Here is a 16120-nt window from a genome sequence, read left to right on the forward strand (position 1 = left end):
TAGTTTTTAGGACACAGGGTAGTTTTTAGGTCAGGGTAGGGTTTAGGGCGGGGGTAGAGGGTCAGGGTAGTTTTTAGGACAGGGTGGAGTAGGTTTTAGGGTTCAGGGCGGGGGTCAGGGTAGGTTTTAGGGTAGGGTAGCGTTTAGGGTGGGTTTGGGGTAGTTTTTTAGGAGAGGGTAGGTTTTAGGGCGGGGGTTGGGGTAATTTTTAGGAAAGGGTAGGTTTTAAAATTTAGGGCGGACGGGGTGGCCGGGGGGGTTGTATCACACAACCACGCATGGCGTTACCATATATTCCTTTACCAGGCATGCTTGTACCCAAAACTTGTTGTAAATGCATGTGTGGTAAAAGTATGCATGGTACAGACGGGGTCGTCATTCCGACCGCGTTGTTAAGCCATGCGTGGTTCTGTCATACAACCTTTTCAAATATATAACAAGGTTTACAGGATGCAGTCAACTGATTAGAGAAATCTAGTCTCTCAGTTATGGAAGAGGGTGGCTGTCTTAACATTCTAAAGAAAGTTTCAACTTTCTGGAGACTCCAGATCATGAAACGTTGGTTATCATGCCGCTTATCAAATTAGGTACATACTCATAAAATTGAAGTGCAACAACTTTATACAGACATTTTTCCCAGTTCTTAATTGCTTTATATTCTGCGCTGAAGGAGATGGCAGTTGTAAGGCAGGCAATCTTAAAGGCAGCTGGAAAAAACAGCAGGAGACAGAAATGTAAGAATATTTGTGATGAGTCACCATCTCTCATTGGAGATGGTGCAAGTTGTATATTTTTTTGCTCGAAGCATAGAAGTGGAATCCGCATCTTATAAAAGTGTCTCTGCAACCCATTTCTTATTTCCACATTCCACAGATGCTAAAGCCCAAAGTTTTTGCGATTTTTGTTTTCACGTCCGTTTATTTCAGATCTTGAAAGCATTCTTTTACCTACACTTTGTGGATCAAACCGGATTTCTCTACAGTGCTAATGTGTGTTTTGCTTTAGGCCTCCTCAGTACTGTATCTGAGAGGAGGTCCACTTCAAGGCTCTGTGTAAGAATGAGACCACAGTTTAAGAGCTACCAACTCTCTCTGTAGAAAAGGTTGTTCTTGGTTTTCTCATCAAGGTGCTTGTGGATTGATACCCCTGCTGTTGCGTCAATACCTTTGGAGAATACCAAAACTGGAGGAGGCCCAACTTCTACTGGACCCCTCTTTCATAAAGGAGTGTAAGCAGTGTTCATGATCAAAATCCAAGAGAACATCATCTTCTTTAGACCATCCCTCGGAATCTAGTTCCAAACAGCCTTTTACCATGGTGCTGTCTGCTACTCTGAACCACAAATCTGCATCCTTGTTCAGACTAACGTATACCTATCTTGCAAAAACTGCTGTTCGCAACTCTGGTAACTATAATGATGACATGATAGTTTAAGAAAATGATCACCACCCAAACTCAGCCCTCTCACTTCTAGACTAAACTCGCTGGTATCCACTTTGCATGTTGTCTTTTGGAGATTGTTTTCCCTTTAATCCTGACACTTTAGACCCAGTTGTTTGACTTCTGCGCCCCTCTCATTTTAAGTGTCTCCAATAGAAGTTTACCTTTTGTGACCTCAATTTTGTCACCATTCTTGCCATCATGGTGGGCACGACCCGTATTTATCAATTTTACAGCTTTGTTTTTATGATCATGAGAATCCGGTAGCTTGACCTTCAGCTAATTCCCCATGCAGATAATTCCTTTCAAAATTTCCGAACATATTCTTTGACACAGTTAAGCAGCATATGCTTTGTTATAAAAGAGAGTAAAACATCTTAAAAACAATTATTTTCTGGTTTGATGGACAAGCGGGCAAAGTAGGGTTTAAGACGTTTCCCCAGTGATGGGGAAATCTACCAAATTAATTTGATGAAGAGTTCTCACTTGGGGTTTACATTGGATATTTTGAGGATTGCTACTTGTTGAGGCTTTTTCTAAAGGACACTTCAGCTATTGTTGTGTGTTAGGTAGGCACCTTATAGCAACACATGTCTTAAAAAATGCTCATTCTTAATTAACGGTTTCCAAACCTTGCTGAGAAAATTTGTGTCACTGATCTATGGATTCATGCCGGTTCATTTGCTTCTTCTGTGATTTACAGAGCCATTAATTTGATATCATTTGTCTCTAATTTAATGAGCTGTATTAATAATAAGGCTAATAATATTTTCTTTCAGTTTTTTGCCGTGCTCTATTTGAACTTGACCACTGTTCCAGTTTGTTCCTTGCTCACAGAGAAAACTGTCTTGCAGAGATTATGACTCATCACCTATAGTTAAAGCATGAAGAGCTTATTTTCTGTTATCACTTTAACTTCTCTCTTAGGATTCACCAGATTGGGGGGTGCCTTTTCAAGCTGGATTCAGTTGGACCATATATTGTCACCACTGCACTGCAGTTGACTTCTGTCTATGAGTGTCAGAGATTTTATTGCACATTTTGTAATCCTGGTCTCACTGCTTTTATAATTCTGAAGTGACTTTATGCTAGAGAGGAAACAAAAAGAAGTGTCTGACTTTGTACAGTAAGCAAAAAGTAGCCAGATGTGTAATAGCAAATATAATGAACGTTACTTGGCATATGCCCTTAGAACTAAACAACTCCATTGCTTAAAAGTGACTAAGTGCTATTTCAGTGCAATCTTGGAGCCTCTGGGTATCTTGAATAATATAACTACTGACAAAGATTAATCCTGGGGTGTGCCTATTCTAAGATATCTTCTAGAGAATTGGACAGTTACAGCCTGACCCTTTTACCCCTACTTGTGGTTTGCATGCATGTAATGGGTGCTCACTTTCTGATAGGGTTACCTGTCCAGCCTTTCAATGACAGAATTATATAAGTAATACCAACTACGTATTATTAGACCTTGGGTGTTGTGCTTGATATGGAAGTGCACTCTTGAACTGAAAATTGAAAGCTGTCATGAGGCACTCATATTGTCCATAAAAGATTACTTTCTTGTTATTTTACCTAGAGCACCCGGGCTAGGAGCTGATCCTTTTGTTGTATTTAAAACAGAAGAGTGAGGTGGTTTAATATCACAACCTCTTTGGACGTACTTACTAATGTATAAGAAACCTTGCTCATGGCTTTAAATCACCATAATTCACAAATCCATCAGTAAACTAGTAATTAAACAAAGGTCATAAAAACTATCTGCATCTTTAAAAAGTCACTTTACTCAAGAAATTAAACCAAGGGTAACCTGCACCTGAAATGCATTCTTAATTTAGCAGTAACTGCAGGGTGTCTAAAAGAAACACATTTCTGCAATAAAAAGCAAAGAAAAGGGGGTCATAGTGAAGGTCAGATTAGGCTACAAGAAAATTAAAAAATTAAGTAAACTTCAGTTTGGCAGGACCTCTTAGAATCTGTTCACTTGAAAGATATGAAATCCTTCTGGAATAATATATCCTGTGGCAGTGCCAGTGCTGTAAGTAATTCAGAGGTTCCTATCCAATCTGCCTTCTGGGTCCACCATTTTACTACTTTGTTTACTAACTAATATCTTGATACTGGTACTTTTGTTATAATAGTGTCTGCTGTAGAAACAGTCCCAGTGAGTGGACAAAGTCAAGTCATATTTTCTCTCCATGACACTTACCGCCATTGGAGCACAAACGCTAGGAGAGACCCCTGGGCTAGATGAGATTCCAAATGATTTATTTTGCTGAGAACCAACAGTTTGGGGGCCATATATATATATACATATATATATATATACACATATATATATATGTTTGATGGCACGTGTAGCTGCAGATACACATGCTGTGCATATCCCGCCATCTAGTGTTGGGCTCGGAGTGTTACAAGTCTTTTCGAGTCACGAGATCGAGGGACTCCTCCCCTTTCGGCTCCATTGCGCATGGGCGTCGACTCCATCTTAGATTGTTTTCTTTCTGCCATCGGGTTCGGACGTGTTCCTCTTCGCTCCGTGTTTCGGTTTGGAAAGTTAGTCAAATCTCGGAAAATTCGACGGTATTGTTGGCGTTCGGTATCGGGTTAGTTAACGCAGATCGACACCGAATCAAGAAGAGCTCCGGTAGCCCTTCGGGGCTTCTATTCCCCGGCGGGGCCTGGTCGGCCCGACCGCGTGCGTCTTCAAGGCTAATGGAACGGACCCCATTCCGCTTCTGCCCTGAATGCCACAACAAGTATCCTTACACAGATCAACATCTGGTCTGTAATGTGTGTTTGTCCCCCGAACACAAAGAGGATACCTGCGAGGCCTGTCGGGCATTTCGGTCGAAGAAAACGCTATGGGACCGGAGAGCACGAAGGCTTCAAATGGCGTCGGCGCCGTCAGGAAACCACGACATCGAGGAAGAGGAGACTTTCTCCATCGCTGACTCGGACTCGGACGAGCCCGGAACAGAGCAGTCGCCGAAAACCGTTAGTAAACCAGCCCCGGCCAAAACTCATGCAAAAATCATGAAGGCCCAGGGGACGCCACCGCCGGCATGCCATGGCTTAACCCGTAAAATCATCCGACTCCGGTCGAGATCCCGGCACAGAGCATACTCGACACCGAGAACATGGCTCAGACCAGATTCGACATTGAGAGACCGGCTCCGAGATAAGTCGGCACCGAGAGATCGGCACACCGAAACCAAAAAAAGTGGCTTCGGAGCCGAAAAAGACTATAGAAAAAGTTTCGGTACCGAAACACCCAGTTTCGGAGCCGAAAACAAGCTCCTACTCCGAAGAACAAGGCCTTTCAGAACAACTACAAGGCCACAAATTTGGACAAGAGCTCGAAGCAGGGGAGCCAGATTATACACAAAGAAGGCTCCATATTCAAAGGATGAAAAGGAAACTCCCTGAAAGGGATTTATTTTGACTTATACTGGGTGCTCGCTTGTGTCTGGACAAAGCTGAACCTCTCTGACGAGCTCTAATGGGAGGGAAACACGTGCCAGGGGTTGCTTTTACTCATTCCAGGTTGTCTTGGACGGTAATTTACCAGTCCAAAGCTGTAATACTGTGCCTGGAGTGGTAAATGGCTTTTGTCATTTTACAGCTTGGCGAGGTTGACACTGTGTCAAACCTGTGCTTAAAGACTTGGCTATACAAATGGCAAAAACTTTGTCATTATCTAGCTCGGCGTGGATAGCACTGTGCTGATCCTATGCTTAAAAACTTTGCTAGATAAACAGACATTTGAGGTGAGCAAATCTAGAGTGTCGCTGGTGTTGCAGGGTGCTCCTTCCTAGAGCTGCTCTCCACCTAAACTTGGGAACTATCCAGAGTTCTCTCTTCTTTTTTGCATAATTTATGCGTCACTCTAACCCTGAAAGGGTTTTGATAGATATATATATATATATATATGTGTGTGTGTGTGTGTGTGTGTATATATATATATATATATATGTATATATATATATATATATATTTCCTAATGCAGTTGCGGCTGAAACACAGATTCACAAATCTCGACAAGAAACTGAGATCTTTCTAATCTATAAAAAGGTTACTGTAACACTCAGAAGAATTATTGCCCCTCACGCTTAGTAGATAGTGTGCAAAAGGTTTTTAGCAAGAAGGTTCTTGACAAATTGTTGTCCTGGTTTAGTGAAACAAAAACATTTTCAAGCAGGTTCAGGTCAAAGGTGAGCACTTTGGATCAGGTTTTCCACTTTTTACTACTTCTGTGAAAAATGTTGCACATCCGTATGTACGTTTTGTTGACCTTAAGGCAGCTTTTGACCCCGTCCCAAGAGCAATGCTCTGTAAGGGTTTGCAAGAGCACGGTGTCCCTATGAATTTATTATCCATAATCCGGATATATAAAAGGAATTTGTCAGGGTTTATTGTATATATTAATGGTGGCATAGATTGGCTTCCTGATTAGTGGATGATTCGCATGATCCATTGCATGGATGTAGAAAGTGCAGTTCATGAGAGGAGGAGCTGCCATGGGAAGTTTTTGAAAATATTGAAGGGCCTGGAGTGGGAGGCCCGACTGCTTTAGAGTCACCCTTGCGAAACAGAGACACTCAAACTGATGGGCCAGATTGGGGGAAAGAAGATGGGATTGCTAATGATCTCAAGGGTGGAGTGCAGTGAGAGGGACTGTGCAGTTGAGGAGGTTGCTCCTGCACTTGCTGTATGTGGGACTTATTCTACCCCACAGTCGAGGCCACATTGTAAACAACATGTTGTAAATGTACAATGAAAGATGGTATATTGTGAGTTATTGACTAAAACAATAAACATATTTTTAAAAAATGTTCGAAAATGTCATGGGTAAATGGAAAAATAGTTCTGCTTCAAAGGATCTTTGTTGATGGTCATAAATGTAAGATAAATTGTAATTGTATTTATATAACGCTTACTACCCCTGATGAGGCATCGAAGCGCTTTTTGGCGACTAGCACGCTACTCTGGAACCCATGAGGCATTAGTGGACAATTAGTAAAGGGAAATATGAGTACAGTATTGGTATTATTATGAGTTATTTGAGCAGAGGATATGTGAGTTTGTTAGTTGGATTGTCTAGAGTAATGGAGGGATAGAGGAGGGAAGAATCCAGAAGTGTTGATTGGGAGTTTATAGCAATAGGATGAGGCTTGGGATGAGTGAAGGAGAGATGGAGGAGGGAAGAGTCTGTGGAAAGTGTTAGGGAGATCATAGTAGCAAGAGGGGGTTTGGATGAGTCAAAGGGGAGATAAATGAGGGAGAATTTAGTAGGGTTGTTTGGGAGATCATGGTAGTAAAATGAGGGTTGGGGTGAGCTAGATGTGGTAGAGTAGGGAAGAGCTTAGGCAGGGTTATTTTGGAGATGAAAGTAGTAGTATGGGTTTGGGATGTGTCAGATTGTGGATGGAGGATAGATTTATAGAGACATAGGGTGATGGGGAGACAGAGTAAAGCTTACAAGAGAGTACATTGGTATTATTTGTATTTATTTATTATTTTATATATATATAATTGTTTTGTATTTTTTATTTAATTATTTATAATTTGAATTTTATTTATAGATTTTATTTTATTTGTATTACATTTTTCTCTAGTACAGTAGGACTAGAGTAATAAATAAACAGATATGCAAATACATAGTAAGGGAATATATATGCAAGGAATATAATAATGGGTATAATAAGGTGAGAAGAAAAATAGTATTGTATGAACAGACTTTTAAGATTTGTAATATTTGAAGTTAATTAATAAGTACTTTTCTAACATTAATTTATCTTTCCTCAATTTTTGAATAGAGAAATGCTTATGATAATAAAACATCTGATCATTGTGATATAAAAACGAAAGCAGAGATTCATACGTATCTAATATAACAACTTATCTAGGAGCTATGCAATAACCTATGAACATATTAAGCATAGAATAATATACACATATATGTACATACACACACATATATACATACACACATGCACACACACTCATAAATATATAGACCCGTGAGTATACATTTCTTAAGCAGGCTTAAAGAGCATGTGTATAATATATTATTATGAAATAGTAACGATACATATTTCTTAAAGAACTATACATATCTAGAATATACACATAATCATATTATAAATATTTAGCAACACAGGCATATGCAGTCCATTGCTGTTTGAATATGGTGGTTATGAAGGAAAGTACCAACTCTTGAGTAGTCTTCCAAAGGCAAGATAGTTATCCGTGGATCTTAGATTTGGGGGTAATGAATTCCCTAGTTTGGCTGCTTGAACAGAGAAGGATGTTCCACCTATTGCCTTTTTCTTGTATTGTGGTGTTCTAAGGCGGGGTGCCAGTCTTGAGCAGAGGTTTTGTTGTTGAATGTATTTGGTTATTTTGTTTCTGATTAAAAGCGGTCCTGTTCCATGAATAGCTTTGTGGGTCGTACAAAGCAGCTTGAAGGTGGATCTTCTGGCAGCGGGTAACCAGTGTAGTGCTCTCAAAGCAGGGGAGATATAGGCTTGTGGCTTTACTTGTATTAGTAGCCCGGCAGCTGAGTTCAGAATACGTTATAGTTTTTTTTATAATAGATAGAGATGATCCATGGTAGAAGCCATTGGCATAATCCAGTGTGGATAGTACAAGAGAGACAGTAGACTGCACCTAGTGTGGAAATCCCAGGTGGGGGAAGATGCGTCACAGAATCTTCAAGGTGATGAAGCTTGATTGTGCTAATTTGTCCTCTTGGGCATTCATTGTTAACTTGGAGTACATGGTAATTCCAAGGTTTTTAACTTCTTTGGATACTTGAGGCGGTCCTAGATCGTCAGGCCAGGCGCACAGTGGGTCATACTTTTTCCAGTCGCCACATGTGAGTATTTCTGTTTTGGAAGCATTTAGTTTGACATGGCTCCAAGTCATCCACTGATCAACGGCTCTGAGGCAACTGAAGATTTGTGAGTTTTCAATGTCTTTGGGGCATTCCACTTTAAGTAGTATTTGTGTGTCATCTACATAGCTGTAGCATGTGAGTTGAAAATTATTGATCATTTCTGGTAATGACATAATGTAGATGTTGAAAAGCATAGGTGAGATTATTGATCCTTGGGGGACCCCTGCTTTTGTGAGGTAGGGTTTGGACCAGAAGCAGGGAGAATAGATAATATTAGTTCTGTTTTGAAGGTAGGATGTAATTCAGTCGAGAGCAGTCCCTTCAATGCCAGCCTCGTGGAATCTTTGAATTAGGGTGTCATGGTCAACAGTATCAAAGGCACCCAAGAGGTCCACGAGTAGTGCAGCAACTCCATTGCTGTCGACTGTGCTTTTAAGATCATCCCATATTGTTGTGACTGCCGATTCAGTACCTTTTCCCAGGCGGAATCCAGTTCGGTAGTCTGAAAGTATGGAATTGTCTTCAATGAATTGTGACATCTGGGTGAATGCTTCTCTTTCTATCAGTTTGCCCAGGAAAGGTCCATTTGTAATTGGTCTGTAGTTGTTGGGGTCCTGTGGCTCTAGGTTTGTTTTCTTTAATATCAGACATATGTAGGCCTTTTTCAGATCTTCAGGAAAAGTTCCTGTAGTTAGAGACTTATTGATGGTTCTTCTTACAGGTGTGGCAGCAGAAGTTGATAAAAGAATGTTCTTGAAGATGTGTGGTGGACAAGGGTCAGAAGGGCAACCGAAAGGCCTGCCTACTTTGATAAAATCCATAAATTGACCTTGTGATATTTGTTTGAAGGAGTGCACATGCTTGGTTGGTTTATTCTTGTAGGGGATTTTAGAAAAGTGGTTGGTGCTGATGGTTTTCTTCTGTTTTAAATAGGAGTCTAGTGTGTCTGCCTTGGTTGTGTGACAAGTTGCCAGTTTGTTTGTGAAATCTTGAGTAGTGGAATGACTTCCTTCCATGCATTTAGGCTTTCAAATTAATTGAGAATTTTACAAAATTCTTTGGTTGCAGGTTTAGCATTTTGAATTCTGTCTGAATAGTACCTTTTTTTAGATTTTTTGATTGATGATTTGTATGTTCTGTTAAGTTTGTGTAGCTGAAGTTTGTCTTGAATGTTGTTTGTTTTGAGCCAGGTCCGTTGCAACCTTCTGATTTCTTGCTTTATCTTTTTAAGTTCTGTGTTTCTCCAAGGTGTTGGTTTTCTTTTGTCCTATTTAGTTTTTCTGAGTGGTATTACAATATCAAAAGCTTCCTGTAGCCACTCATAAAGTTTGGAACAGAACTAATTGAATCTAGATCTGTGTTGGCTGTTAGTTGTATTTCTAAGTCTTCAAAATTGAGTTTGCTCCATGGTCGATAGATGCATGTATGTAAGTTGCTATAGGGTGTGTTGATTTGTGGTGTTTTATTTTGGAAAGTTATCAATGGTGGTCTGACCATGTGATTGACGTGATGCTATGAAGGGAAACTAGTTCAGGCTTTGCAAAAAGTACATCTAGGGTGTGTCCAGGGATGTTTGTGGGATTGTGTACAATCTGCTGTAGGTTCAATGTGACTAGGCCAGTGGTGATAGCTTTTGGATGGGACATATTGGGTTTGTCAAACCAGATGTTTAGGTCCCCAAGAATGCACAGGTTTGAGTATAATGTTATAAAGTTTGAGACTGTATCTAGAAAAGTGTCTGGGAATGTTGAGTTGTCAGGTGGTGGTCTGTAAAGGAGGAGAAAGTTACAGGAGGAAGTTGGTGTAGGGTTGCATCTGGGGAGGAGGGCCTCACAACCTTGTATGGAAATTTCAAACTGCCGAGCCAGCAGAACACATTTTGCCATAATTTAATTACAAAAATAATGTAACTTGTGCAGTAGTAAAACATTTTTAAAAAACAGCACCCCTCTTATAGCCTATGAAGGCAGAATGTTTCTCAAACTACCCCTCGTCTACTACTACAAAACCACATAGACTGTTGTGAAAAGGTATGTTGAATGAGGGTAGAAAGAGTCCTAATGAGCATTACATTAGCACGTTTTAAACAAAGGTCATTTTTGCCTTTAAGAAGCCTAGATGTTTCCAGTCCCAGAATACACTCTGCTGGCAGTCGCCTTCTAGAACCAGTTTTTTCTTTTATCTCATGAGAGTGGGACCTAGGAACACTGTGGGTGATGTTTTCACCCCATTTCTACAGCTTTTTTCTGTCAGAAGTTCAAATTGTTGTATCTTTAGTCAACTTTTTTCATCACTGGAAAGCATTTTCAAGCTTTCTTTCGAATTTTTCAGTGATGTGCCCTTCACGTAGAAGGACAAAAAGCAGCATTAGATCTTAATCAAGTCTATGTAGTAAGCTCACATTCAGCTCCTGAACATGAATTTTGTGAAAGAGTTTCCAAAAGGACACTAAAAGATCATGTCGGCGTCAGACAGTGGGGCAAGCTTGAAAGCCTGAAGGCTACGGACGAAGAGAAAGTGAAACAAGTCTACAGAGAGTGTTTATCCCTGTTCTAAGGCCTCAGCCCCAAAGGATTCCCAAAGGGGGAAGTCTAGGGAGAAAAGATCCAGAAGGGAAGGAAAAAGAAAGCATCATCATTCTTGTCGCCATTTCACAGCTTTAGCTAACGGTATGGTACCAACTCTTTTGCCGTTGTGAAATAGATCTTTGTTGATTCCGAAGCACCACCACTATTTGGCAGCAGGAACATTTTTGATGTTAACGCTCTCCCACCATCTGACATCACATCAATCAATGTTGAGACACGCTTTGCTGCTGTGATGGGTATCGATGTTGAGGCACATGATGTCTGAGCACTATAGTTGATCACTCAGGTTGAGAATATCATTATCTTATGCATCTTCAAAGCAGAAGTGTCATCACCACAGAATAGACTTAAGTTATCCCCTACTCCAAGTGTGCCACCAGCTTCTCTTGGGCTTTTATCTTTCAGGATTCCAGTGGAACATCCAATAAATCCACCAGAAATACTATTAAATCTGCCTCTACCTGTGACTTCGAAAGTGATGGTCTGGAGACCAACTTCGTTGTCTCCAGTCAGGAAGAAGCCTTCTCCTACTAGAGGTATCCTTGACCACCACATCCTCCATGTTTACGCCTGCCTCCACATGATATTCTGCCACAGGATTACCACCCTCTGTGGAAATTCAGACTGAGTTCTCTCCTTTGAAGACTCCTTTGAGATGACTGGATTGGACACAAACACCTAATCATCCTATACCCAACATCCTTCGCCGTATCGCCAGCTAGAGTTTCACCAGTTGTGACTTCACCACTTTTAATAATGCCCTTGCCAGGCGTGCTATAAAAGTAAACATTCCTCTTGAAGTTCCTCATGCGGCCATCTCCGTAAGAATGAAGATTCTCCAACCTCGCTCAGTGCCTAGAATGTTACAGTCTATAATGCCTGGTATTTTGGAGCTAGCAGAAGAGAAATATTTAACTCCAGCAATAACACCTGAACATATTTTTTGGGACGAGACATAGGGCTTCATGTAAGTTGCCCCTAAGAAGTTCCATTGTAAAATATTGAAGGTCATGGTGTATAGTTTTACCACCATCTAGATGCAAGAGTAGAAGGGCTTGAACAGCCCATCCAAAGTCATTTTCTGGAAGAAACAGTTTCAATTTCTTTCAAAAGAGTGAACTGATACAGGCAACCTTTGCTCCATCCAACAGCCTGTCAGATGTCATCCTTCTTGGGTTCAATGGCTTCATGCATTGCAGTTCTACTAAATGCAAGCCTTCAAATCAGGCTGTTACAACAATGTTTGGAGAATCCATGGACTTAGAAGAAAACGTGGGTTTGCATTCTCAATATTTCTTAACCAGCAAGGAAGTCTCTGGTCTGGAGGTGCAGAGTCCCGTTTCAGCAAGATCTTCCTACCCAGACAATATTAACTGCTGCCTCGGAACTGGCATTGGGTGCTGACCTACGACATCAATTTGTTCAGAGCCTATGGACTTCAAAAGAAACTATACCACATCAACGTCTTTGAGCTGAGGCAGTCCAACTAGCTCTCAAGTCATTCCTGCCATCCAACACTAGATCAGATCTTGATGAAATGGGCAGTACCTCTACACTGCACTATGTAAGCAAGATTGCACCATGTTGAGACTACTGCCACTGGAAGCTCACAGAATATGGTTATGGTTGCTAGCCAGAAATCTTTTTATAAAGGTCAATATCCTGGCCAGCAAAACCAAATGGGCAGATTTTCTCTGCAACTTCTTCCAAGAAAACTATGAATGGGTTATAGATGAGGTACTGCAAGACATCTTGTTTGTATGGAAATTTGCAGAGATAGATCTATATGGCACTGCTCTAAACCCAAAATGCTGAAACTTCCCCTTCAGGAAATGGGAACTGGGATCTAGATGCATCTTTTCTCATCTCTGTAATACCAGCAGTGATTCTGAAACTAAGGTACTCCAACTAATACTAATCTCCCCCGCACCCCATCAACAGCCCAGACAGTGGTTGTTCATAGGCCTTCTTCAAGTGGCTCTTGCCCTAAACAAGAGGCTAAACTGAACCTGCTGACAAGACAACAGTGCCAAATATGCCATCTAAATTTGACATCATTGAATTTGGCAGCATAGATCAAACAATGTGGACATTTGAATTTTCCACAAGATTGTATAGATAGCCTGAGTGGAGCAAAGAGACCATTAACAAGGAAATCTTACACTTTAAAATGGAAGTAATTTTGTATGTGGTGTTGATGACAAGATTCTGATGCTATTATTTTTCAAGTAAAAGTAATTTTGCCCTACCTTTTATATCTAACTAAAGTTAAACTGTAAGTATTCTCTATCAAAGTATACCTTACGGTAATAGGTGCATAAAAGAAAAATCTGACGCAAGTCTCAATTTGTGAGGCTTCCTGTATTAAAAGATTTTCTTGAAGGCTTAATCAAGGTATTCCATTCTATAAGATTGCTCTCTCATCGCTGAGAGGTCAGTTTAGTACTTCCTAAATTAATGATACCTCCATTCAAATCCATTCACAATGCTTCACTACGGTATCTTTCTTGGAAGACAGCCTCCATAGTTGTCATTACATCTTTTTGCACGGTCAGTGAATTACAGGCTTGTTCGACTCTCAAGCCTTATACTGGTTTCCTTTCCAGCAGGGTAGTGATGAGAATGCACACTTAGGGGGTCATTCCAATATTGGCGGGCGGCGGGCACCGCCCGCCAAGCGGAAACCGCCAATTGGCCGCTCCGCGGTCAAAAGACCGCGGAAGCCATTCAGACTTTCCCGCTGGGCCGGCGGGCGCCCGCCAAGGGAGCGCCCGCTGGCCCAGTGGGAAAGGCCCTGCAACACAGAAGCTGGCTCTGAATGGAGCCGGCGGTGTTGTAGGGGTGCGACGGGTGCAGTTGCACCCGTCGCGAATTTCACTGTCTGCTGAAAATCATGCTGGGGCCCTGTTAGGGGGCCCCTGCACTGCCCATGCCAGTGGCATGGGCAGTGCAGGGGCCCCCAGGGGCCATACGACACCCGTTCCCGCCATCCTGTTTCTGGCGGTGAAAACCGCCAGAAACAGGCTGGCGGGAAGGGGGTCGGAATCCCCATGGCGGCGCTGCTTGCAGTGCCGCCATGGAGGATTCTCCCAGCCGGGGCTAATCCGGCGGGAAACCGGTCGGAATTCCACATGAAGCACCGCCAGCCTGTTGGCGGTGCTTCCGTGGACAGCCACCCTGGCGGTCTACGACCGCCAGGGTTGGAATGAGGCCCTTAGTTCCTTCTAAACACAGTTTCAAATATGATATACATCAATCAAACTATCACTCTTACTGTATTGTTTAGCAATGCACCTACTCCAACTGAGTGTTCCTTACACATGTTAGATGTCAGGATGTTCTATGTTTCTATTTAGAGAAGACAGGTCTGGCCACATGTGGTCAGTCAGTGCACACTTAAAGAAACTTAATTTACTATACTCGTTGCAGGGAACATAAATGGCCAGCCTTTGATTATTTTATATTTGGTTATAGGATTCTGCGTCATTGGATTCTCAAAATGACTGTCAGATTAATTCTGAAACCTCCCAATCTGCCTGGGAAGGTGGGGACAAGGATTCAGTAAACCATCATGCTGATCTTGGGAGAAGAGGAGAGTCTACAGAGCAGAGGAGTGGAGCATTGCAGCAGCCTAAGACTACCAGAGGTATGAGTGGTACATCTCTTTATCTTTCATTGTTTTGACTACATTTAAATATGCAGTCTGGCAACCAATGTGCCACCCTAGTCCAAATTACATTCTTGCCCACAATTCTCTGCTTTGCATGCACTGATGCAGCTGTGTTTGTAGAAAATTATGCGTAGTTTGCTAGCATGTTTTCTGTCTGCCACTGGACCTTATGCTTTTCACACGCAATATCCTAAATCAAAATCAAGTAAAATGTGAATAGGTCTTTCTAAGTCTAGCTGAGTTATTATGGCAATGAGATACAAAATGAAGACATGCCAATAAATAAAACTACCACCAGGTGGACCTTGTAGCTGATTGCTTACAGATTGTACTGCAGACCTGTGCTTCACCAAATTGCTGAACTGTGGAAATCACACAGTATCATTTTCTTAGTGTCCCGTTCTGTCTCAGATATGACTGTAATACTTAAAATTGAAAGGAGGATTGTACGCTACCAACAGTCTTGTGAATGATTTTTGAAAAATAAATCTGATGTGTATAACGGAAACACAAAAATGTATACGAAAAGTATTTTTTTAAAAAGGTGATGAGTTAGAAAACAGAAATGATGCCAGATTTTTCAGTCGGCTAGCTATCCAGAAGTAGACATAAGGTAGGAGTTGTTTTAATAAATTGAATAACATGTGGCAACTGTTCGCTGAACAAAGCATACAGGTTTTTACAACTGAAGTCTCACAGACACTGACCTCATATCCTATTGAGACTGTTGCGTCTGAATTTGTCGGATAACCTGCTTTCTGAAATAAACCTATTTGTGCTCAAGATAAATTGGATGTGGCGATGACGACAGAGTTTTTGTTTTGCCACTTCTAAAATGGTAACCATACTTATTCTAAAAATCATTGTATGTAATGTTGGTGGCATAATCTGTTTGGTGAACAAAAATACCAACATTTCTATTTCTCTGGTATTGAATGAGTTTTCAAAAATGATCCCTTTATCCAAAGAAGCAGACAAAGTGGTAATTGGTGTGTATATATGTATAGAGAACATACTGCAATAGGGTTGAATCTCCACTATAGCTATCTTCATCCATGGGTTACTGACTTGCTCTGAGAAAGGAATGCACAGACACCAAGGCATCTAGACTGGTTTCACTTTCACCACTTCAAGTATAAAGACAAATGATAAAGGTGAGATTAGGTGTGCCACGGCACTATTAAAATATACTACTTAGTAGAATGCTTTCCAGGAGTAGAATAATTTTGCTGTTGGACAGCTCTGGTTCTTATACGCATTTTGAACCCAATATTGATGTCAAATTCAAGGCTTTTCTCAATGTTTTAGCAGTAGTTATTGAGTGGCCAGTGAGGAAACTGTTGTTGTTGGCATGTTTTACATAGAGACTGATATTTGTTGGCAGAAGACCTTGAAATCAGAGATGATCACAAAAGACTATGAGTGTACTCTCTAAGGTGGCAAGTGGAGAGGATGGCATGGAAAAAAATACAAGACCGCATTTTGATTTTAATGTGTGGATTAGACAATTGAAGCCCT

At 41.1% G+C, this 16120-nt stretch overlaps 1 protein-coding gene across 3 annotated transcripts in view; it reads left to right on the forward strand.

The window, feature by feature from the left end:
* The window catches only part of ACBD4 (acyl-CoA binding domain containing 4), a 224830-nt gene that overhangs the window by 105539 nt on the left and 103171 nt on the right, over positions 1-16120 (forward strand). For all 3 annotated transcript variants that reach the window (XM_069237954.1, XM_069237956.1, XM_069237955.1), the window contains exon 8: positions 14407-14578. In XM_069237954.1, the coding sequence (XP_069094055.1) occupies positions 14407-14578 (172 nt within the window). The remainder of the gene's footprint in view (positions 1-14406; positions 14579-16120) is intronic.

The sequence above is a fragment of the Pleurodeles waltl genome, chromosome 6 (assembly GCF_031143425.1).
Source record: "Pleurodeles waltl isolate 20211129_DDA chromosome 6, aPleWal1.hap1.20221129, whole genome shotgun sequence".
In the NCBI taxonomy this organism is placed as follows: domain Eukaryota; kingdom Metazoa; phylum Chordata; class Amphibia; order Caudata; family Salamandridae; genus Pleurodeles; species Pleurodeles waltl.